Here is a 22,015-nt window from a genome sequence, read left to right on the forward strand (position 1 = left end):
CAGACTAAGTCGTTTATTTTTGCAACAAAGGACATCTGGACCAGAGAACTTTTGGAGTGGAGAGTAAATTCTGACATCATTTACACATGACACACATGTGGACAGATGTTTTTTTATTGAAGGGCATCAGTGACACTACACATTCAGACATGGAGGTGGTGTGTATACAACAGCTGAGTATCTTTATTTATGAATCTTTTCTAATTGTTTTTGGAGGTGGTTTTGACTGATGGTCCTCTCTGTTGGATTACAGGGTTTACATGGAGGGCTGGAACCAGTTCTTCAGCTCCTCAAACTTCTCCTGCAGTGTGGAGCGCATGTCTTCAGCGGTGTGCTCGATGCGGTCCTTCATGTCCTCTGTGGTGTCGCTGAACAGCTCACTCAGAGTGCTGATCTTTGCCTGGACGTTGTCACGCACCTGAGTGAAGAAAGGGTTGAAAAGCGTCTTCATGCCTTCCATGTTGCTGGAGGTGCTAGAGTGAAGATTCCCGAAGAGTTCTTCAACAGTTCTGAGAGAAGGACAAAACAGTTTTAACCACGTGAAGAATGAGACTAGAAAGTTCTGAATCATCTCCTTGATTGACATCCCGTTGAGAAAGCATGTTGTAGAATATGTTATTAAAAGTGCAGTGTTGAAGCAGTAAGCACATCTTTGTTTTTTCACATGAATTTTTTATGTTAAATTTCACTCAAACAAATTAATTAATGCAAAATAAACTATACAATGCAGTGTTTAACCAAAAACAGTGCACTTTTAACACAAATACAACTGAAAATGATTCAGATTTGCATATAAACATCATCTTCGACAGTCTCAGGTTACCAACAAAAATGTTCATTACATTTATATAAATTAAAATAAAATGAGATAAAAAGGAAACATTTTGCAAATGAATAAACTGAACATAAACAGATTTGCAGTAAATGCACATAATTGTATGTATAAATATATTTGTATGGGGCATAAACAGTTGTAAAACAGTGAGTTAAAGTATATAAAGTAGCCTGCCTCAGGTTCTCCTCACCTCTTGATGCTGTCTGTGTCCCTGTTGAGGCGTTTCTTCAGCTTGCGGGTGTAGGCGTTTACCCGGACACTGACATCGTCAACGTTCTGTTCCATCATGGTCTGCAGCTCCAGGCTGTACTTCTCCATCTGCTCCCGGGCCTCCTGCATGTGCTTTTCCAGCTGGCCGAACGTCGTCTGCAGGTCTCCGCCCAGGTTCCCCGCCAAATTCTGGGTGTAGGGGGCCAGCTTCTGCAGGTCCTTCTTGTACACGGCCAGCTCAGACATGCTGTCCTGGATCAGGGTGCTGAGGGATGGGGTTGGGGCAGATGAGTTTAGGGATGGGGTCAAGACTGAGGTCAGAGCCAATAAAGGCCTACTTCAAGATGAACACAGATTCTTCTTATGTTTGTATAAATATGTTATTCTGTATTATTGAATTCATCTTTTATTGGACATTTGGCTTTAACTTCTTATGTATGTTTTATAAATACCTTTGTTTTATTTCATTTTATTTGATCATTTTATTGCAAATTCTCAATGTAAATACTTGTTTATGTATATAGGTATCAATTATATTTTCATAAAATGTTTATTTTATTGGAGACTTTTCTTTTACTCAACAAAATTATATTTAAATTGAATTAATTGAGCATTTCACTTTAAGTTATTATCTTTGTTTTATTTTTATTGTATCTTATTACTGCAAATTCTTAATTTAACTTGTTTAGTTTTATAAATATTCTTTACGATTTTAATATTTTATAATTTATCTTTTTTTTTTTACTTTCCCCTACAATAAATAAAGATTATTTTACTTTGCAAAACTGCAAAAACATTGCATTGCTAGAAGTCAACAGTGTTGGGAATCTCTCCACAATAAGTTTTTTTTAAGTCAAATCAAAGGATTTTAACTGAAAAGTTGAGTGAAGATTCAATAAAACTGAGACTAAACCAAATTAAAGTCCAAGTGAGCCGGCAGGAAAGTGGACATGAGACGGGCGTGTGTTGGACTCAGCGGCTCTTTACATGTCCCAGCTCTCACACACACACACACACTGAGTAACCTCCTCACACACAGATGAGGCAAACCTTGTGTTGCGTCACCACTCAGAATTGTAAAATCAACCTTTTTTTTTTGCGTTATCCTCAGTCAGACAGACTCCAATCAGTCTGATAAGAACACAAAGACCCAGAAAACATCCGGGTTTGATCTATTCACAATGTTAGCAGGCACTTCAACTAGTATTTTAGATAATTTATTTGAGTAAAAGTAACAATAACACCAACTTAAAATTCTGCATTCCAATGAATGCAGACAAACTGAAATTTATGCACCTTTTATAATTGTTAACAGCTTTTTTAATATGGTTTTGTTGCTGATGCATTATTGTTTAAGCGGCATTTAAATGTTATAGCAGTCATTTAAACTCCTACATATGCGCACTAACGGGGTGTTAGACTAAGAGGAATGGATAATGTTTTGTAAAATGCAGTTTTTCATAGGCAGGTAAGGAGTTAAACCATTAACATCAGTGTACACCTGTGTTTATAAGATGATTATAATACATTAAACTTTGGGATATTATTAAATAATATTAGTGATACTGCTATTTCTTTTCTTGATGTGAACCAGTTTAATTGTAGTTGCAGATTTCTAAAGGAAGATGACGATGAGTGAAGAGATCATTAACCATATTTGACTAAATTTAAAATGTTTCAATTATTTCAAAGCAGGTATGAGCATTTATAGCACATGAAGTATTTATCAGGGAACCAAATGTCCCTAGCAGGTCTAAGGTGTACATAAATAGATTTATTACTCTGATAACCTTTCTTAAAGTCATCAGTGTGACCTAAATGGACTCACTGCAGTTCCCGGCTGATGTGGGAGCTCTTGATGCCCTTCACAATTCTGTCGGCCTTTGAGTTCAGATCGGTGAAATAATCGTTAAACTTCTCGACCGTGACTTCCCAGGGGTTCTTCATCTCATCCTGAGGAACACTTCTGGCATAGCAGCCTGCGTTGCACAGAGACAAACAAGCTTAAATATTCACTGCTTAATCGTAAAGGGGAAACAAAACACAATGGAAGATGTTTGGCATTGGATTACGGATAAAACGCCTTTTTTGAATCAATGATTGCAAAATGTATAAGTAAGTTCATTTCAGGTTATATTTTCATATCTGATGGAGTAATTTTGCAAAATAAAAATTGGGACTCGTATTTAGACATGAGGAGCCCAAAGACCGATATCAGATTTTTAGAAACCACTAAAGAACCAACAGAAGTAAAGAGACAATGTGAAAGTTATATTAAATATAATGTCTCCTTTTGGCTTCCTTCGCATTGTTATCTCAGACTTACAGGGGTTCCTATAGTAAACAGTGAGTTCAAAATAAAAGCCCAAAAGTGTAAAGGATCTTACGGAAGGCTTCTGAAGTGCGGAGAATATTTTTCTTCTTATTTTCTCTCCTTACTCCTCAGATTGTCTTGTTCTTTCTTTTTGTATTTAGTAAACATTATCTACAGGTTTTGTTTTTCTTTCCCATAAAAACATACTTAGACTTAGAAATCCTAAATGTCCCCAGAGAAGCACATAAGATAATCAAATAAAGAAAATGTAAACACAGATCCACATGGACTAAAGTCCATTATCAAGATATATAATTACAAGACATATTTTGCACATCCCTATGCATTACATGCCTCCCTTTAATGTATCATTTTCTTCTTCTCAATCTGGTTCCTTAACTCTGCTATAGCCAAAAAGGTCAATAGAATATGATATATCATTTAAAACAGACTTTCTTATATCAGAGCCTAAAAAGACATTTGAACTCACCTGAGAGGACCGCCAGCCCAAGGATTACTGCAAACACCTTCATGATGACACCTGGAACATCAAATGATAAATTGTTTAAAACAATTTCAACACCAACTAACTAACGTCTTTAGTTCATTTGAGTAGTTTAGTTATAAAAAGCTAAACTTTTCAGTGGTTGAATATTAAATTTAGGACATTTTACTCAGGCATCATGACTTTACAGCAGCTTTCAACCAAACTTTTTACACATAAATAAACTCAAATGTTCAAACAAATTATTTGATAAAAACAAATCAAAATTCTTAATTCAACCCCTACAAGACCAGCCTCACCTCAGTGATGTGATCTGTGACGTCTGTGAGACTGATGAGCCCGTCCCTCTCTATTTATACTGTACACAGCATGGCACTTTGATGTGATCCAATAAATGTTAACAAGATTGCTGACCTGCGTCCGAAGTTCCAAACACGAACTGTGCTGTTGTCATGTTTTATTGCTGTGTGTGTGTATTTCGGCTCCACGTCGCAGCTCAGAAATTCGGAACTCAAAAATCTGATTAGAGTTAGTATGGGAACAATTTTTGATCAATTCCATAAATAAGTGCAGTCTTATCACTGCCCCATGAGATAATCAAAAAGAAATCTGAATTTTACTCTTTCACAGAAACAAATGATGACTATTGATGACAGTGAAGAGGGTCAAAGGTCGTTCTTTTATCATTGTCCAGCAGATCTGGTTCATAGTCTGCTTTAACAATCGCTGCCTGCATTTAAACAACTTTTATAAGATGGGACACCTTCCATTAAACTACCTTTGATACAGATTAACGTGATGAATCAAACAATTTATTGGCCGTAGCTGTGGAAATGTACCTTTGGCCTTAGCGTTGATGAAAATATGAGCAGGCTTGAGACATTAAATACATTTAAGAACATTGGAAAATTGTGCGCTACACATGAGTATAAATATGTACTATAATGCAGAGCCCGTTCGGGATGTGCTTGTACTGTATTGAGCCACCTATTCTGGGTTTTGGAAGTTTACTATCGCAACATTAGTCAAAGTGCAACATTTTCAAAGAAAATGATAAGGCCTGAGAAAGACACATCTATATTTAAACTGTGTTAGGTTGATGAATGCTTCAGAAGAAATTAAGTCAAAGTTCAGACTGGCTGACAACATAGGGCACATTTACAGAGAGCTAAGGGACCAGAGAGGGAGAAACCTTGGAAAGATATAACGGCAGGGGGCAAGGACATTAATGCGTAAAGTAATGGAGTCGCAACCCTGCAAGATACAAAGAAAATCCCAGTTTGGGATGAATAAAGTATTTCTGATTCTGATTCTGAAGATGTCGTTGCCAAACCTTACAGATGTGTAGTTGACATCAAACAAATGTTTAGTTAGAAGCTGGGCATGGTTCCAGCAAGGGCGCTAAAAGTAGGGGGGTAGAAAATGAAGGGGTCATCTGGCCCTCATTTTACTCCCTGAGTCTTATTTTGCTATTGAGGCGTGGTCTCACGTGTGTGGTCCCATCTGAAGATGGTCGTTTTTTGTTGTTGACTAAGGCAGTGGATCTTAACCTGATTGTCAATGAATTACTGGGATCTGACAGTATATATAAAATAAAAATAAAAGCATATTTCTTCCTCATTACATCCTGTTTTCAGACCTCCCTCAGTTATTTCTCTCCTCTATTTGATCACTGTCTAATTTCACGTGATCAGGCCCCTAACAATTATTTAAATAAAATTATAAAATGCAACCAGGGACAAGGAGAAGTAGACGTAGCTCTTTTTAAGTGGGTCACAAGTAAATTAACATTAATTAGCAATTAAAAATGACATGCACTGAATTAAAACTAAAATCTTTAATCTGTGGCTGTCGCAGAACTGTAAAAAGACTGTCTAATCATTTCCTTGCGCCGAAAGTAAATCATTGGACGGCCAACCAGCCTGTATACCTGCCAGTGTTGCCAACTTGACACCTTGCAGAACTGAGCTAATGCTGCTAGCTCCTTTCATTGGCTTTAGATTAACAACCCTGGCTACATGGCAACACGCATAGTTTTATTGTAGTTTTTGGATCAGCTTGTCGATTGAATATTTGAAAATGCTTTTATTTGGTACAAAATGTAAGATCTTATATTTTGTGCCACTCTAGTTACTTGTTTTGGTATCATAGTGTGTATCCAAAGTTAGAGAGGGGGAACATTATGTGACATTGTAAAATTGTTCTGTGTTTATTGGCTTCTCCCTCAACAGAATCTTGAAAAAAAATGCACGGTGTTGCTCGATGAACTTTTTATTTTGAACATTTTCTCTCTATATTGCTGCTCTGCCTATATATGTCTGACAATTTGCTGAAGAGCAGACACTATGGTCGAAAAGCTGCGATGACAATGAAGTGGTAAATACTGAGATGAAACTACAGCTCGAGGAGAGCAGAGATTTAAATCACAAATCTAACTCTTTAAAGTTTGCATTATAGCAGTTAGATACTGGTCACACTGGACCAGATAAAGCTGAATTAGTGTATTGATTTAAAGAAGGCAGAGAGAATTTACATTTTTACCTTAAAAGTTACACAAAATTGCTTTAATAAATATTTGTAAGATTATCTTTGATTCATAAAAGTAATTCTTTAAAGAGCCCTAATATGCTTTTTGGGGTGTCCCTTTCCTGTAGTGTGTTTTATAGGTTTTTTGTGCATACAAATGGTCTGCAGAGGCAAAAAACCCTGTGTTCCCTCCAGAGGCAGTTTCTCTCCCACACACTCCCCTCGTGCCTGAAATACCTGCACATGACTCTGTTGTTCATCTTACTATCATAATGACATCACTATGTAACAATTGTTCTGTTATTGGCTAGTGCTGCAACATATTTTAAGTGACAGGATAAGGGGCGGGACATCTCAGATGTTGCCAATCACAACAGAGCCGGCCAGCTAACCAATCAGAGCAGACAGGGCTCTGGTTTCAGAAAAGAGGAGCTGCAGCACAGGCAGTATGAGAACAATAAAGAGCTTTTTGAACATTAAAGCATGGAGACATGTCTCAATTTTGAATTGATCAAGATAATTGACAACACAAAATACATTCAACCTATTTATTGTTATTTTACAAATGAAAGCTTATAGTTGCAAACAGTAACATTACAGCATTTTTCATCAATAAAAACATAGAGAATGAGGTATTGCACTTGTTTTACTGTCCCATAAAACCAACACTGATTTAACACTAATAACCAGGTAGAAGAGAACCTTACAATAAGAATATAGAGAACTGAGTGGTTGGATCAGATCTGAACCATATTTTTTTTTCCTACTTGAAGATAAATCTGTTCTGACAGCTGGACTAACACAGAGTTTGGGTTGACTCTGCAAGAGTTCCTTTAAAGAACTGAGAAAATACAAGCACACCGTTTTACAAGGACTGCATCAAACTCATACTAGATATAGCCTCATGTGAGCTAATGCTAGCCAACGGATCACAGGTTATAGCCCCATACGAGCTAATGTTAGCCAAATCCACTCAAAAGATGGGGAGTTAAAATTCACTTGAAAATGGGTTAGCATCTTCAGATGTGTTAATGGTGGGAATCATTAGATGGTCGGATGTAAAAAGCCTTCTAGGGATGTGACCATCATGCTTTGCTGTTTTTGTTATTTGCACACTACCACGCGGAAAGTATGTTTTTTGTGCTGTTGCAGGATGTTAGAAACATAGAAACATAAATAATGGTATAGATAAAAGTCCATTTACTGGGTCATCTTAGTGAAAGACTTCCACAGAGCATCCAGCTGCTTCTTCAGGTTCTGGATGTCGGTGTCAAGCTTGGCCCTCAGCTCATCTCCGACTGGAGCCAGGTTCTGCTGGATCTCCTGGGTTTTCTGGGTCAGCTGGGTCTCAAAGCTCTGGGTCAGGGGGACCATGCTCCTCTGGAACTCCTCCAGGCTCTGCTCCATCTTCTCTTTGATCTCCCTGGTGTAGGGCACCATCTGGTCCTGCAGATGGGCGATGCTCTTATCCAGCTGCGACCTCAGCTCCTGACTCTTCTGCAGCAGGACGGTCTTCAGGGCCTCGGAGTCCATGGAGTCAGCGTAGGGGACGGCGTCCTTCTTCAGCTCCTCCACCTGCTTCTGGAGGTCAGCGACCAGCTCCTGGGCGTAGGGCTGCAGGTTGGCACTAACGGCGGTCAGATCATTCTCCAGACGAGTCTTCAGCAGCTCGGCCTCCTGGGTAAACTTAGACATGAGATCCTGCGTCAGAGGGGCCACCTGAGTGCGCAGAGCATCGGTGAGCTTGTTGACGGCGTCGGTGCTCTCAGAGATCAGGGTGCTGCAGGGACACAGAAATAAGTCATGAGTAACTCTTGTTCCTCTTTTATGTTTTATCCAGGAACAAAGTACAAAATGATAGGAGGAAGAAATTTTTTTCAAGATAAAGTAGAAAAGTTGATAATGAAGTTGTACTTCAGCAACTGCAAGTAGTTTAAGTTTTTCTCAAAAGTTTGGCTTCTATATTTGTAAGTGTTTGATTTAATTCCCTACATTTTGATTTATTCCTGACATTACCCAAATTCTCTTCTTGGAAACTTAGAACAAAAAGGACCACTAAGGATGGTCTTTAACTTTGATTGTTGCATATTTGTTTTAAAGTATTTCATGTCAGGGAGAAGTATTCAAGTAGATTTGAAGGCTGTTATTTGCCGTACAGGGTTTAGTAAGAGGGTCTTTTATCTCAAGACTTACTTCACTTCCTTTCCCAGCTCGGACTGTCTGATCTGCTTCAGGGAGTCCTCAGCAGTCATGGTTGCCTTGGCGACATAGTCCCAGAATGCATCTTTCACCATCTCTACCTGGGGCTTGGGTTGGTTCTGCCACACGATGTTGGCATTGCAACCTGGTGGAAAATAAAACATTTATTTCAAAATTGTTATTTTTTGATTTTCAATGAATAACCATTTTTATTTGGCTAAATCAAATTCAAAATGATAAAATGAATCTTTCTTACCTGTGAAAACAGCGAGGGCGAGCACCACGAGGACCTTCATGACTGCAGCTGAAAAGAAACACAACATTAGCTCTCTGTGATTATTTTTCATATCATACCGTGATGTTCCTGGTGCCAGTGTCTCACCTGTGTTGCTGAGCTGTGATGGATACAGAGTGAGTTGTGCACAGCTCCTGGGTCAGTATATATATAGCAGCAGAGTCCTATAGAAGAGCAGGAGGAGTAAAGTCCAGCACTCAGTGCCCTGCTGTCACCGCTGCTTCCACATCACACTGACAGTATCACTGTCTGATGAAACCTCATGTCCTCTTTATCTAGCAGACACATTCCACAGCTGTGTGCTTTTTAAAAACATTTTTTAAAACATTTTTGTTTTTCTTTATTTTATTATAATTGTTTATTATATATATTTTAATATATTAGCAAAAACATGACATACTGTAAGTCACTAAAAATGACAACATCCAAATCAAATTGATTTAGAAATTAAAAAATCTAATGCTTTGAGATAAATTCAAACATGCAATTTATTTCAGCACACCTAACAAACAAACAACAAGTATACAATAACAGTAAAGAAGCAAACAAGAAAGAAATTCAATTAAAAATGGTTTTAACCTATTTAATTATACAAATCATTTAATTAGCTTACATAAATCATTGACTCACTTTTAGGAAAATAACAAAGAGCAGTAAATATAACATATAAACTCCTCTCTGATTTTAGCTTCAATAACACTTTTCAACCTTCCTAAATTCGAAATGAATATTTCCACTAGACGTTAATGTTTTTATATTCAAGTCCACCCCAGAACCTCTATAAAAAATACATGTTTTTCATTTAGAACTTGATGTATCATCACTATGTGACACTTCCTGGGTCACACAGGTTGAAATAGCCTTAAAAAATGTAAACTTAAGTTAAAGAAAACACAACACAGGTGTAACCGCACTTTGATTTGATTTACTTTTCATTCTTATTATTTTCTCGCTTTAAACATGTTTTAGTTTGGTTAATACTGCAGGTATTGTATTATTAATTCACTTGGTACGAAAGGTGAGCTATTTAATGTATATATCTTGTGTTTATGAAATTATGAACAATTATATATTCCATACTAATGCTCAGTACATGAATAAAGGAATACAAATAAAGGGTGAATCAACTTCTTTTGTTCTTGTGTGATGAAAACATTTAAATCTATACAAAAATGTGTATAATATATCATTTAGGTTTTATGCCCTAGCTAAATTACTTTTAAAAGTTACCAAAATCCAAAAAGTCTTAAAAAAACTTCAATGCACTGATTTTTCAGGCTGGACCAAACTGATGTTGCCACCATTATAGAGCAAAGAAGTCAAACTAATAATAAATAGAGTATTGTGTAAGAGAACAGTTTATATAAGGACATTATGTTATCATAGTGAGTCATAATGACGGCTTTTGTCACTCCTCTGTAACGTGTGAACAGAGGAGTAAGAAATTTCAGCAGATGAGATAATATTATTCTGTGGTGACATGCACCCTGCATTCTGCCTGTTGATTACGTCATTAAAACTCAGAGCACAGCGCAAACAAACACATTGATCCACCTAAATCCTCTCAGTTTAGAGACAATGTTTTAGCATCAGACGTTTTAAGGTGTGAGCAGGACTTTGATCCGGATTATCTTTCCTGAGGAATGTTACGTTTCCTTATGCAGCAATTCCCTCCAGAGTATTGATAACACTGAGGACATTAAGGTGAAGCTACTGATAAACAGGTTTTCATATGACCCATGCTAACTATAAAGAGTCCTGGTAGAACCTTAGATGACTCGTTGACAGATGTATGCTTATTTTTTTGTTTGTTTTGTACCTTTGTCCCCATCTTCAAATCTCCCAACACATCATTACTATTTATCTTGACATTTATTGAAGTTTGCTCACAAGATTGTATGGGTTGTACCATAAGGTAGCTGCTGACAGTGTTAGTTTGAGATTAAAAACACAGTCATACCATCCATCCATCCATTGTTAACCGCTTATCCAGAGTTCTTTTGCGGGGAGGTTGTTCCAGCAGTTCTAATTCCATGTAAAATAATAATAATACAAAGCTATATAAATTGGACAATAATTGCAAATGAATAAATCTAATGTTAACAGGAGTGCAGTAAATGTTTCTGCATAACGAGTTGATTAAGTATATAGTAGATATATTCAGAAGTTGTAAAACATTGAGTATAAGTACTTGAAGTGACACTATTACTTCTATCTTAAGCTGCACCGGTAAATGTTTTTGATGACTATGTGTAATAAGAAGTGAAACTCGCAGAGATGTAATAGTTCGACTTTGCAGATCGTCCTCTTTAAGACTTCAACATTTTGTATAATATAAATCATATTTTGTGGATCATCACATAGAATGTGAACCAAATTATTATAAAAATAAGGACTTAGTTCTTCATGGTTCTCTTTTATAACTCGATTAATGTTGTTGATTTGTTTCAAACAAAGTGGATGGGGTATTGAGTGTCAACTGGTTGGGAAAATGAATAGTGCTTATTTTAGGTGATCCAGTAAATGAATGGGAAATGATGCGATGCATGGGAAGTATTTTGGGTTTTCCAAGTCCAACAGAAGTCACGAGTCCTGGTAAGAGAGTTCAAGTTGAGGTCCAGGTCCAGTGCATAGTCACCCAAATTGTACACACCACTGCTAGCTGTTAAAAATAACTGAGCAGTTAGCATTAGCATTTCCCCCAGGAGGAGGAGACTCAAAACAGAGGTAAAAATATATAGGTTCATCAGGTGACCACGGAAACGGCTCTAGTGTGACAATAATGTCAGTCAGTATTGTTAGGGAATATTTTGCTTAGGTGTTTAACCTTTGACCTAGTTCATCATTGTTTCTTTCCTCTGTCTCTATTCCCATGGCATAGTTCTTCGGCCTTGGAGGGGTGCTGTAATCTCCCTTAATGAGGGGCAGCTTGGGCGCATTGTCTATGCCAGTTTCTGACCGAGCAGAAGCTGACCTGAGATTAGTTTATTGTTTAGGGACGTCTAGAAGCCATTCTTATCTGGAACGTAGGTTCCCTGACGTACATTGTTATCCAATGTGCAACAACTTCAGTTAGATAGACTGAAGAATGTCTATTGTCCATTCCGAACTGGCTAAAACCTCAGACTGTAGTAGAGATCTTCAGAATTGGTCGGGCAACCGCTCTGTCAACTCGTGGCTGCAGCAAATGTCTTGTCAATTCTCCGGCTGGTAACTTCATAATGAACCTTCAGTGTTTGCCATCAAAGTTCTAGCTCTCCCCGTGTCTCTCTGAGTTTCGTCTCCATTGCTCCAGAAGTTTCAATCACAGGTATCTGATAAATAAATACACACACTCAGCTAAACATCACAATAGGACAATGTTATCATATCAGCTCCTTGCACTGCCCCCCCCCCCCCCCCAACATGCCAATATCAAAGGAAATGTTAAAGGAAATGTTCCTTACATTTATTTCCTATCTTGTGTTTTTGAAGAGTGTCATGCTGATTTATGTTTCACAGGATGAATAATATGTGACGTGGAGTGGCAGCAGTGACAAGTATCTGTCCAGCGGGGCAACCGGTGAAGGACTTTACCCTTCAGTGGAGTTATAAAGGTGTTTACTGGACGTCTGAACAACATCATCACAATCAGGGTGAAGAAGAGACAAGCTGCCTCTGCAAGGTAATGCTTTCAATCATCATTAAACACTTCCTTACTAAACAAGTGTCAGATCTTCCTTTTTTAAACTAATTTAAACATTTCTTTATCCAACAGAGTCAAATTCAATCATGAGGGTACTTGTGGTTCTCGCACTTTTCTCTGGTGAGTACATTTAAAAAAAAAAATATATATGAACAACATCTGGTTGAGCAAATATTTGGGTTCCACTGAATTCTGATGTTTTATCCACAGTTTGCAATGCCAACGTGCTGTGGCAGGGGCCTCCTAAAACCGACCTGGATCTGGTGAAGGATGCTTTCTGGGACTACGTTGCCAAAGCCACGCTCACTGCTGAGGACTCCATGAAGCAGATCAGAGAGTCTGAGCTGGGACAGGAAGTCAGGTAAGAGTGACAACTAGCTATAGGTTTACATTTTTGTAACTATTTTTTTTATTAGCATTTTAAGAAATGATTTGATGAAAAGGCATACATAGCAGAATGAACACTTAAACACATAACATAACTTAATAACAATCCACAAACCAGAAAAAGGTAGAAAATAATCATTTAAAAATAATAATACAAAAACATTACTTGTAATTATCAATTATAAAATCAGATTTTTTCCGTTCCATACATTTCATTTATTAGATTCTTCATTGTGAGTTTAAGTTTTTATATTTTTACCAATTCCCTGTTATTTGTTTAATAATTGCTACGAGAAATAAGTAGGTAACACTAGGATAGGTCAAATGCAGAATTATCGAATTTCCCCACGGGGGTTAATAAAAGTAGATCTTTCTTTTCTTTCTAATAAATATTTTTATTTTATTTCATCTGGTGATTTTCCAAACAAAAGTTATTGTGTTCTTGTTTAGAGAAATACCCAAAAATATTTGATATCCAGGTTTCAGTTAAATAGCTTATTTTTCCTCTGTGTCTCTCAGTGCCAGGGTCTCTGCGAGCGCTGACACCGTGAATACGTACGTTGTTGCTATGCGGGCTCAGATGGCTCCTCTGACCCAGGACTACATTGCTCAGTTTACCCAGGAGGCCGAGCAGCTGAAGGCTCGCCTGGAGAAAGACCTGACCACCGTGAGCACCAGCCTGCAGCCCATGGCCGAGGAAATGGTCGCGCAGCTCCAGAAGCAGGTGGAGGAGCTGAAGAAGGAGGCAGCCCCCTACGCCGAGGCCATGGACCCAGAGGCCCTGAAGGCCGTCCTGCTGCAGAAGAGCCAGGAGATGAGGGAGCAGCTAGATAAGAGCGCAGCCCAGCTGCAGACCCAGATGGTGCCCTACACCAGGGAGATCAAGGAGAAGATGGGACAGAGCCTGGAGGAGTTCCAGAGGACCATCGTCCCCCTCACCCAGGGCTTCGAGACCCAGCTGACCCAGAAGACTCAGGAGATCCAGCAGAACCTGGCCCAGAGAGGAGAGGAGCTGAGGGCCAAGCTGGACGCCAGCGCTCAGGATCTGCAGAGTCAGCTGTCCGTTTTGCTGGAGGCTTTCACTCAGAAGACCCAGTAAACGGTCTTTAATCAGCCTCAACACTCCAGACATTTATTCCAAATTCACCCTAAGTATATTTTACTAAATAAAAAACAAGCAAACAAGTTCCGCCTTCTGGTGTCCTTATTAGCATTCAAGACTGCTTCAGAGTTTTTCACAGAAGAGTGATTCCAACCAGGATTAATATTGTACAATTTAAAGGCACGTTCATAAAGCCAACGCTAACACGGTCCGACTGCAGGAGATTACATATCCAGAGGTGCAATAAAACTGTAGTGAAGAATTTTGAGATACTTTAATTTTATGCTACTTTACACTTATAGATTAACCTCTTGTGAAGATAAAAAAAAAAGTTTAAGTCAACACAATTATACAGTCAAGGTTTCTTAAGGCGTTAAGAAATCAAAATGTAAAAATAAATACAATTACAGGCCATGTTCCATCATTTCAACACATTGTATTGACAAAGCAAAGAATCATTTTTAATATGTGGAAACAAACACTAAACTTGTTTATTTGACTGAATCTCATTTGTACTCATTTGTATTTATTACAATGTGGTATTTTAAAATAAGCTGGCAAGGGTGACAACTTTTAGTCAACATTTTGGGAAACCAAATACAACGTCAGGGTTGTTTCCTATCATGTGTTCAGAGATTTTTGATTTACACAAGCAGTCGTCTAGAAGTTCAGTAGATTTGAATTCAAGCATATTTCCAACCTTGAATTAACATGAACTATTTCCCAAATGTTACTAATAAAATGGAAACTTACTTGAGCAGTCTTTATAATACTCATATACACTTGATGAGTTCGATTGAAGGAAACGAGACAAAGGGTTTTTTGTAAGAAATGGTATTTATCAGTTTCCAAGAGGTATATACAGGACATATATACTGTTCCATATGTATGTAACATAAAAAAGGCAAAACAAGTGACGGGTTTTGAACGTGACATGCTGTACTGCCGCCTCCTGTTGGCTGCTAAACCTTTAACCAATAAATCACCTTTTAACAAACACAACAATTTCATTCACCGCACGCCAAGACAGATTTAACAGTAAAAAAACTAAGCAGGAATAAAATTCAAGACTAGAGCGACAGGCACCGAGCTCAGTGACAGAAACAGAGAGCTCTGTGAGGACTCTTCATGTGATTACATCTCTACAGCCTATTGGTTTCTGTCCAACCGAGTCCACCGTCGAAATATTCCTGACCAATCACATTATTCATTTCACTTCTGATCATTATTAACCCAGACAGTATTTGATTTAAATTATTACCTTCTGTTCACCATGAGATGAAACTGAGAGCATGATAATGTCAGGATGGAGTGACAGATTGAAGGATGGGACACAGTGGTGTTCATGTCCGCTCGTGAGTCTGTCCGTTGGGTGGAGTCGTTCTAACCGATGGTGACGCCGAAGCCGCACTGGAACTTGTTCTTGCGGTGGTTGAGGAAGGTGCAGAGGACCAGAGAGAGCGGCAGTGGGAGCAGCTTCTTTTCTAACGTCGCACCCACCACCCAGTTACTGTCTACTGAACCTGTGGGAGGGCAGGAGACAGAATATTAAATAAGATACACATTTCATCCGACTATCTACGGTCGTGTTTACCCTTTGTTCAGACACTCTCAATGAACAGTGAAAACAATACATATTTGTAGCAGGCTCTTTGGACATCATTTAAAAATCGCCTGCAATTAATCACTAGCAATCAAACTTGTTTATTTTGCATTTTCTCACAACTTCTACACACCTATAAAGGTTTTTCCTGCAGTGGTGGACCGTAACTAGTTGCATTTACTCGAGGACTGGGTGGTAAGGTTAACAGACTTTACTGAATTAGCTAACTGAATCTCTGATGAGAACTACAGAAATGTATCTATGTGCTATTGTTTCACCTGGAATAGAGTGTATCCAGATCTTACCTTTGAACAGTAAATTAGCTTTAGGCACATCTAGCTGGTAGCCGAACGACACGCTGGTGTCCTGCATGCGCATGCTCGCCTCCAACTCCACCCCCAGCTGCAGCTGTAGCAGAGCAGACAGGACGATGAACAATACAGATTTATGAAAACATTCTTCAGCACAGCTTAATCAAGAACAAAGTAAAAGTGACTGAAGTTCAACGCTTAATATATAAAAACAAAAACAAAACCTGGTCTGAAAATAAACTAAAATAAGCCAAAAACACACCAAAAAGTAGGACCAGGGAAACCCCAGAGGCACATATACATATTTCAAAAAAACTATCATAGACGTTAGCTTTGCAGCAAAGGATGATCAGTGCTAAACATAATTAATAATCACTTTAACGGCTACAGTAAAAAAGCTACTGATTGCTTGTATTGTAAATATAACGAGGCTGACATACAAGTGGAGAAACAGTTACCTGCTCGTTGGCTTTGTGATAATATGAAGCGTGAGCCCCCGCTGAGCCGAGGGTCAATGTGGCGATGTAGTTACTTCCTGTTTAGAGGAGGACAAGGTTAACCACATGAGAAACAACATCACAGCTGTGTAAGGCCAACTTAATTGGAAGCAACTTGCGTACAGTAACCTGACCTCACCTGTGTATCTGCCCACCAAAGACATCACAGAGCCTTCCTCCCCCGGCCTGCGGTGGTACACCAGCTCCCCCCCTAGAGCCAGGGCCGGTGTGATGGACTGGAGGTAGTGCGCTATAAGAATCCCTGAGAGAAACAAGAAGGGGGCAGCGTTAGATATTGGGATGAATGAGAAGTCCATTTTCAGCATGCATGGAAAATATAAAATAATAAATAAATGAAATGAATGAAGACCTACCAGAGCCGACGAGGACATCTGGGTTTCCAAGTGTGATGGTCGCAGTGTAGTCTTCTCCTTTAATCTCTGCATCTCCCTGCCAGTTCACAAACTTGTTTTGCTGCGTCTGAGGACGGGACGGAAAGCATTATGCCCCAACTCAAACCGGATCTTTTTGGGGCGATACATATTTCTATTCTGAAACATTTCAATTCTAACACTCTGTAGGAACTGGGTGAAAGTTACATTTTCTCTCTTGGACAAACTTTGAGACAACCTTAATCCTTTTTTTTGTAAAAATATCCCTTTGGTAGTTTAATAACTGTTGGCTAAGGTACGAAAACCTGTAATAAACTAAAATTAAGCCTGCATATTTTACTGATCTAGCTCCAGTTACACCATCAACATAGAGAGAAATCAGAAAACAATAATAGAAATAACGTGTGAGAGTAGAAAAATAATACAGTACATTTTTACACTTTTATAGCTTTACCTGGAAGGCCAATTTGGATCGTATTCTGCTGGCGACCTGGTGGATGATCTGAGCGTTAAGGCTGCCGCTGTTGTCCATGTCTCCCACCATGACTGGAAAAAACTGAACAGAAACAGCATTCGTATTACTGATCACGGAAACCCAATATATAAACACCTTCAGGCGGGATCACAGAAGCTTCACTGCAGCGTACCTCTCCTGGACCCATCTGCTTTGTTCCTACGTATGTGGCTCCAAACCTGTAGGTGGAGTCCCCGGTGGTGCTCAGCAGCACCGTGTGATTCACCTGGAAGACAGTGAGAAGGGGACAATTAAAAGAGGTTCCTCAACAGATTTAAAGCTCACTGTCATTGGTCAGTTTGAAATGCTTGGATACACATTCACCTCTGGGAAATACTCGCATCTCATTTTGTGGATTATATTGTTAGTCAAACAGGTAAGACTAACGCCGGGATTCCACCGGGTGTGTCTGCGCCGCGGTTTTGTTCCGACCTCCAAACGGCATCATACCCCACGGGGAGCGTTTCAGAAGCGAGCGTCTTGCGTGCACGGCTCGCAGTTATTGTTGATTTGGTCATATTTCCTGGACATTTGTACTTCTACAAGAAAGTAGCAGGCTATGTAGTGAAATGGTTTATTTGTGTGTCTGTTTAAATTGTGTTTATTGTTGTTATTTCCTATTTTGTTGTGTTGTAGCCTACAGACAAAAGTAATATGATTTGTAATAGTCCAGTTATAAACGACATGAATCAAAGATGTGTTGCTGTATTTTAGTTGCAAAAAAAATGCATTCACCATCATAATGATTCTATATCATTTACACACAGTGCCTGTAAACAGGAAGAGATTTCTTCTCCTACTTGAAAGCCTACAGAGGGAAGGGGGGGGAGGAAAAGGAGCCGGCTTTGGGTGCACCCCCTCAATCAGCGAAGGAGACAACAAGGTGATTTTTTATCAACTTGTGGCTGAGCTGAGGCTGGACAGCCAACGACATCATCAACATTTTAGGATGAGTGCAGAGCAGATGGATGAGCTTCTGTCCCTCCTGGGCCCTGAACTGACCAGACATCAACAAATTACAGTGCTGCCATAGAACCCAAGCAGAGACTGGCTGTTCCACTTCCTGCCCGGCGCTTTGTAACGCCTCGCGTTTCTGTTGAAAATAGAACAGCCGCGTATTTTTAGCAGAGCCCAGTGCCGAAACGCTTCTCGGGCGCTTCTGAAACGCGACGCGTCTGGTGGAATGACACGCATTGACTAGAGTGGCCACGATTGCTCGGCGTGGTGCAGACGTAACGCGGTGCAGACGGACCCGGTGGAATACGGGGGTAAGGCTCTAGGACTTCAATGCAGGAAACCAGAAAAAGGAATTTTGATATAAAATGTAACTGTCAAAATGTGAATGAAAGTATAAAATGCTTAACCCAGATGAACAGAAATAAATATATAGTGCCATATCTTGAGTCATTGACAGGCCCTCTGGGGCGGGTACGTTTTGAATAAAAAGATGGAAAAGTTTGAATCAAGCAGCTACATTTAAAGCAGAGCTAATTCTGTAAGTTTAACCGACAGATACAGCCCTGGAAAAAATTAGGAGACCACTTCAGCATTATCGTTTGCTCATGTTTTATTTTTTATAGGTATGTCTTTGAATTAAATGATTTCTTTTTTTATTGTATTCTATAAACTACTGAAAATGTTTCTCTGTGTTGAAATTCAACAAACACTGGAATGGCTGCCATACATGTAGAGTGGTCTCTTCATTTTTTTCAGAGCTGTATATGCAATGTTGTTACATCAAATTAATGAATATATATATAACATTTTTTAATTATCTTAATTTAAATTAAACTTATATCATCATATAATAGTAATTTTAATTATAATAATTCATTTAAATTATTGAAATGTTATTTATCCACCAAATGCTGAAACAGTCTTTCGTGAAAAATGTGCCTAAACACACAAAGATTAGAAATATTTAAACGGAAAACATTCTGATGTAAAAGGAAACTTAACTGACCTGGAAGTGGTTGCTAAGGCCTTTGTTGACAACTAGCCGGACACCCTCCATCTGCATAGGGAACACCTCTGAGAGGAACAACATTAAAAGGTACAGAAAAGACACATCGGTTAGCAAAATCAGGCAGTGCAGGTTCTGAATTATAGAATACTCATTGTATAATTATCAGAAGCAGGACTGTTCTTTCTTAAGCATTGACTCGAATCGCTCTCCACACTTTATATTTACCTTTGCACTTGCGATGACACTCATCGAACGCCCCCGGGTTGGGCAGAGGGTTCTCTGCCTCCTGCTCTGAGGCTGCCCCATCAGGCGGTATAACCGAGGAGACTGGAGGCATCCCAAAGCCGGGAGGCACCGTCAACCCTGGGGCAGCAGCCACACCGCCGGAAGACGGGGGCGGAGGGTTGGGGGAGCTGGCAGCCAAAACACTGCCCATTCTGTCAGACAGGAAACAGTAACAGAAGTGTGTAAGTATTGAACCCGGAGGGACCAGTGACTATTAGCATCTAATCATCACAGGAGATGACATTACATCAACCAATTTAGAGTGGTTAAGATTTAAGATGTGGCACTTCAACAATAGCAACGTTGTTAACGCAGGCAGGATTTAATTTTTAAAAAGCTATTTAAAAAAACAGATTTGTAATACTGGGGGAGTCCCAACAGAAGCATTTATACCCCAGTTTGAGACAAAATATTCTGGATCCTGCATTTCACATGAAACACAAAATTGTCTTGTGTTAGACCTTCTTTATCCGGTTAATGCCCACATCTTTCGAAAACCACATGTACAATTTGTAATGCAGGCCTTGATTAAAAATGGGTTCCCACCTTGATAAGATAAGCCATAACTTGATTTATCCTGAATGGAAATGGAAATGGTGGAAAACTAATCATGGGTTGTTCATATCTTAAGTTTAATCTTGGTGAGTTACATATGTTTGAGAAGCACAAGCACTAAACATTTCAGGCAGTTATTTGATTGAATAATTGGTTATGTCAGGGTTATAAATATGTTCAATTAGCTTAAATAACATGATTAAAAAGTATTAAGCAAATGAATCTAATAAAATTGCAAAGAGATTGATATACTGTGAATCCAAACAATGAATTTTTCTGTAGAAATATTAAGTGAGGATGGATATCATCAACAAAATATCTTGACAGTTTACTTTATTGTTGTTTTGCGTGCTTGTTTCTGATTAATGATTTTCTTTTATTATTTTCTACAAATAATGGTAAGTCGTCCATAACTCCAACAAATGAGGACCAATGTGATAAGAGAGTGTACCTGTCAAGTATTATTGAATTAATTGTCGAAATGCCTAATTATTATTCTTATGTTTGTCATGAAAATAAGTTTCCCAAACAGGTGTTTATGACAACAGATAAAACACACAAATAGGACATCATCAGGATGTTTTCCTCAACAGTTGTCTCCCCAGAAGCAAAATAAGACATTTGATATACAGTGTGATACGTCTCAGGTTTCACTCAGTATGTGAGTATAACCTTACATAATGAGTGCACTGATCTTACTGTGTGTAATCGGTGGAATGCCCCTTTAACCTTTCACACACATGATGTTCATTCATAATAAATTGGAGCAGAAGCAGGTAAGAATAACAAGCTGATAATAAGGAAAAACGGCGTTATGTGATTTACATCAATAAGAAATTATTGACAGCTTAATGTTTTTTTTTAATTAAATGCAGCTAATGTTTTGAATGAAACCTGCCTCACCTACAAGCCAATATGAAAAAGTTAGCTAAGCTTGCTAGCTAGGTAGCTTCCAACCAGAAGCTGACAGCCTTAATACAAACAGGTTGCTGCAGGTGAATGTAAACAACGACCACTTTGCATGATTAACATTTCCAAAAACGCACCTAATATGTTCATATTTTTCCAGTAAAACCTCTTGTTTTACAAAACACCAAGCTAACCATAGCTACTCACGTTGTGATTTCCAGAGGACGATGCAGCCGGAAGTTGAATCCAGTGGTACCATAGAAGAAGAAGTGTGTGACACTGCGGCCCGCCTATCGATACATTACAATTGGATGACGGGCCACGACCCTGCAAAATGGTTGGGTGAAACCCCTGTCATTCAATGAATGTGTCTGCCGGTAGGAAGGCGCGGTTTAATGTCTATTGCGTCATGTTATGCTCAAGCGCTATTGGCTCATTGGAGAGCAGTCAGTTACAGAGGGGCGGGGTGTTTATTTCTGAGGGCACTGATTGGTGGAGAGCTGTAGACACACAGCGGATCTGGTAAAATGTTACGAGGGAGTCCCTTCAAGGTCAAATGGCAGCTGAAGGGTCTTTCACAATATTTAAAAAATAATTTGTGTATTTGGTAGCTGACAAACTAAATAGCGCCTGTCCCCTTATCATTACACTACACACAGTAGCCGGGTTCAGTCTAATTAGGGAGTAGTGTGCACACTTGTGTGTAAGGTGAAAATATTACTAGGAACGGAAGGCCAATAACGGTCGACTGCAAAATAATAGCATATTATGTGATTGATGTCTCAATTATATTGTGTTTAAGGTTACTAAAATATGCAAGGTTTTTTAGATTACATTTTGACAAAAGGCCCCTTTAAAGTCACTTACATGACTTAGTTTGACTGATATTTTTATATTGTATATATTATAGTGCTTACAAGTTATT

At 38.8% G+C, this 22,015-nt stretch overlaps 4 protein-coding genes across 4 annotated transcripts; 1 reads left to right on the plus strand and 3 right to left on the minus strand.

The window, feature by feature from the left end:
- Positions 1-98: 98 nt before the first annotated feature.
- Positions 99-4,304, minus strand: apoea (apolipoprotein Ea). The gene is made up of 5 exons (XM_063898489.1): positions 4,164-4,304; positions 3,850-3,900; positions 2,874-3,024; positions 1,026-1,310; positions 99-509 (listed from the first exon to the last, which is right to left on the minus strand). Exons 2-5 carry the CDS (start codon positions 3,890-3,892, stop codon positions 257-259), a joined length of 732 nt encoding a protein of 243 aa, XP_063754559.1. The 5' UTR covers positions 3,893-3,900; positions 4,164-4,304; the 3' UTR covers positions 99-256.
- A 2,652-nt stretch (positions 4,305-6,956) lies between these two features.
- LOC134874586 (apolipoprotein A-IV-like) lies at positions 6,957-9,120 on the minus strand. The gene is made up of 4 exons (XM_063898642.1): positions 8,972-9,120; positions 8,846-8,893; positions 8,584-8,734; positions 6,957-8,170 (listed from the first exon to the last, which is right to left on the minus strand). Exons 2-4 carry the CDS (start codon positions 8,883-8,885, stop codon positions 7,591-7,593), a joined length of 771 nt encoding a protein of 256 aa, XP_063754712.1. The 5' UTR covers positions 8,886-8,893; positions 8,972-9,120; the 3' UTR covers positions 6,957-7,590.
- A 3,287-nt stretch (positions 9,121-12,407) lies between these two features.
- LOC134875369 (apolipoprotein A-IV-like) lies at positions 12,408-14,141 on the plus strand. The gene is made up of 4 exons (XM_063899920.1): positions 12,408-12,548; positions 12,642-12,689; positions 12,780-12,930; positions 13,476-14,141. The coding sequence occupies exons 2-4, from the start codon at positions 12,656-12,658 to the stop codon at positions 14,053-14,055; spliced, it is 765 nt and encodes a 254-aa protein (XP_063755990.1). The 5' UTR covers positions 12,408-12,548; positions 12,642-12,655; the 3' UTR covers positions 14,056-14,141.
- Positions 14,142-14,317: 176 nt separating this feature from the next.
- On the minus strand, positions 14,318-21,344 carry tomm40l (translocase of outer mitochondrial membrane 40 homolog, like). The gene is made up of 10 exons (XM_063899919.1): positions 21,298-21,344; positions 19,567-19,778; positions 19,339-19,406; positions 17,509-17,601; positions 17,316-17,417; positions 16,844-16,949; positions 16,609-16,731; positions 16,431-16,507; positions 15,967-16,069; positions 14,318-15,581 (listed from the first exon to the last, which is right to left on the minus strand). The coding sequence occupies exons 2-10, from the start codon at positions 19,775-19,777 to the stop codon at positions 15,442-15,444; spliced, it is 1,023 nt and encodes a 340-aa protein (XP_063755989.1). The 5' UTR covers position 19,778; positions 21,298-21,344; the 3' UTR covers positions 14,318-15,441.
- Positions 21,345-22,015: the final 671 nt, after the last annotated feature.

Source organism: Eleginops maclovinus, chromosome 13, assembly GCF_036324505.1.
Source record: "Eleginops maclovinus isolate JMC-PN-2008 ecotype Puerto Natales chromosome 13, JC_Emac_rtc_rv5, whole genome shotgun sequence".
NCBI lineage: Eukaryota > Metazoa > Chordata > Actinopteri > Perciformes > Eleginopidae > Eleginops > Eleginops maclovinus.

Excerpts from the sequence above, each read along its gene's own strand:
- apoea (XM_063898489.1), bottom strand. The coding sequence starts at position 3,892 with ATGAAGGTGTTTGCAGTAATCCTTGGGCTGGCGGTCCTCTCAG. Across the intron at positions 3,025-3,849 it reads TGGGCTGGCGGTCCTCTCAG|GCTGCTATGCCAGAAGTGTT; the intron begins GTGAGTTCAAAT and ends TGTGCAACGCAG. Across the intron at positions 510-1,025 it reads GACACAGACAGCATCAAGAG|AACTGTTGAAGAACTCTTCG; the intron begins GTGAGGAGAACC and ends TCCTTCTCTCAG.
- LOC134875369 (XM_063899920.1), top strand. The coding sequence starts at position 12,656 with ATGAGGGTACTTGTGGTTCTCGCACTTTTCTCTG. Across the intron at positions 12,690-12,779 it reads GGTTCTCGCACTTTTCTCTG|TTTGCAATGCCAACGTGCTG; the intron begins GTGAGTACATTT and ends TTTTATCCACAG. Across the intron at positions 12,931-13,475 it reads GAGCTGGGACAGGAAGTCAG|TGCCAGGGTCTCTGCGAGCG; the intron begins GTAAGAGTGACA and ends TGTGTCTCTCAG.
- LOC134874586 (XM_063898642.1), bottom strand. The coding sequence starts at position 8,885 with ATGAAGGTCCTCGTGGTGCTCGCCCTCGCTGTTTTCACAG. Across the intron at positions 8,735-8,845 it reads CGCCCTCGCTGTTTTCACAG|GTTGCAATGCCAACATCGTG; the intron begins GTAAGAAAGATT and ends ATTTTCCACCAG. Across the intron at positions 8,171-8,583 it reads GAGCTGGGAAAGGAAGTGAA|CACCCTGATCTCTGAGAGCA; the intron begins GTAAGTCTTGAG and ends GTGTCCCTGCAG.
- tomm40l (XM_063899919.1), bottom strand. The coding sequence starts at position 19,777 with ATGGGCAGTGTTTTGGCTGCCAGCTCCCCCAACCCTCCGCCCCCGTCT. Across the intron at positions 16,950-17,315 it reads GATCCAAATTGGCCTTCCAG|ACGCAGCAAAACAAGTTTGT; the intron begins GTAAAGCTATAA and ends TCCCGTCCTCAG. Across the intron at positions 15,582-15,966 it reads AGCTAATTTACTGTTCAAAG|GTTCAGTAGACAGTAACTGG; the intron begins GTAAGATCTGGA and ends GCCCTCCCACAG.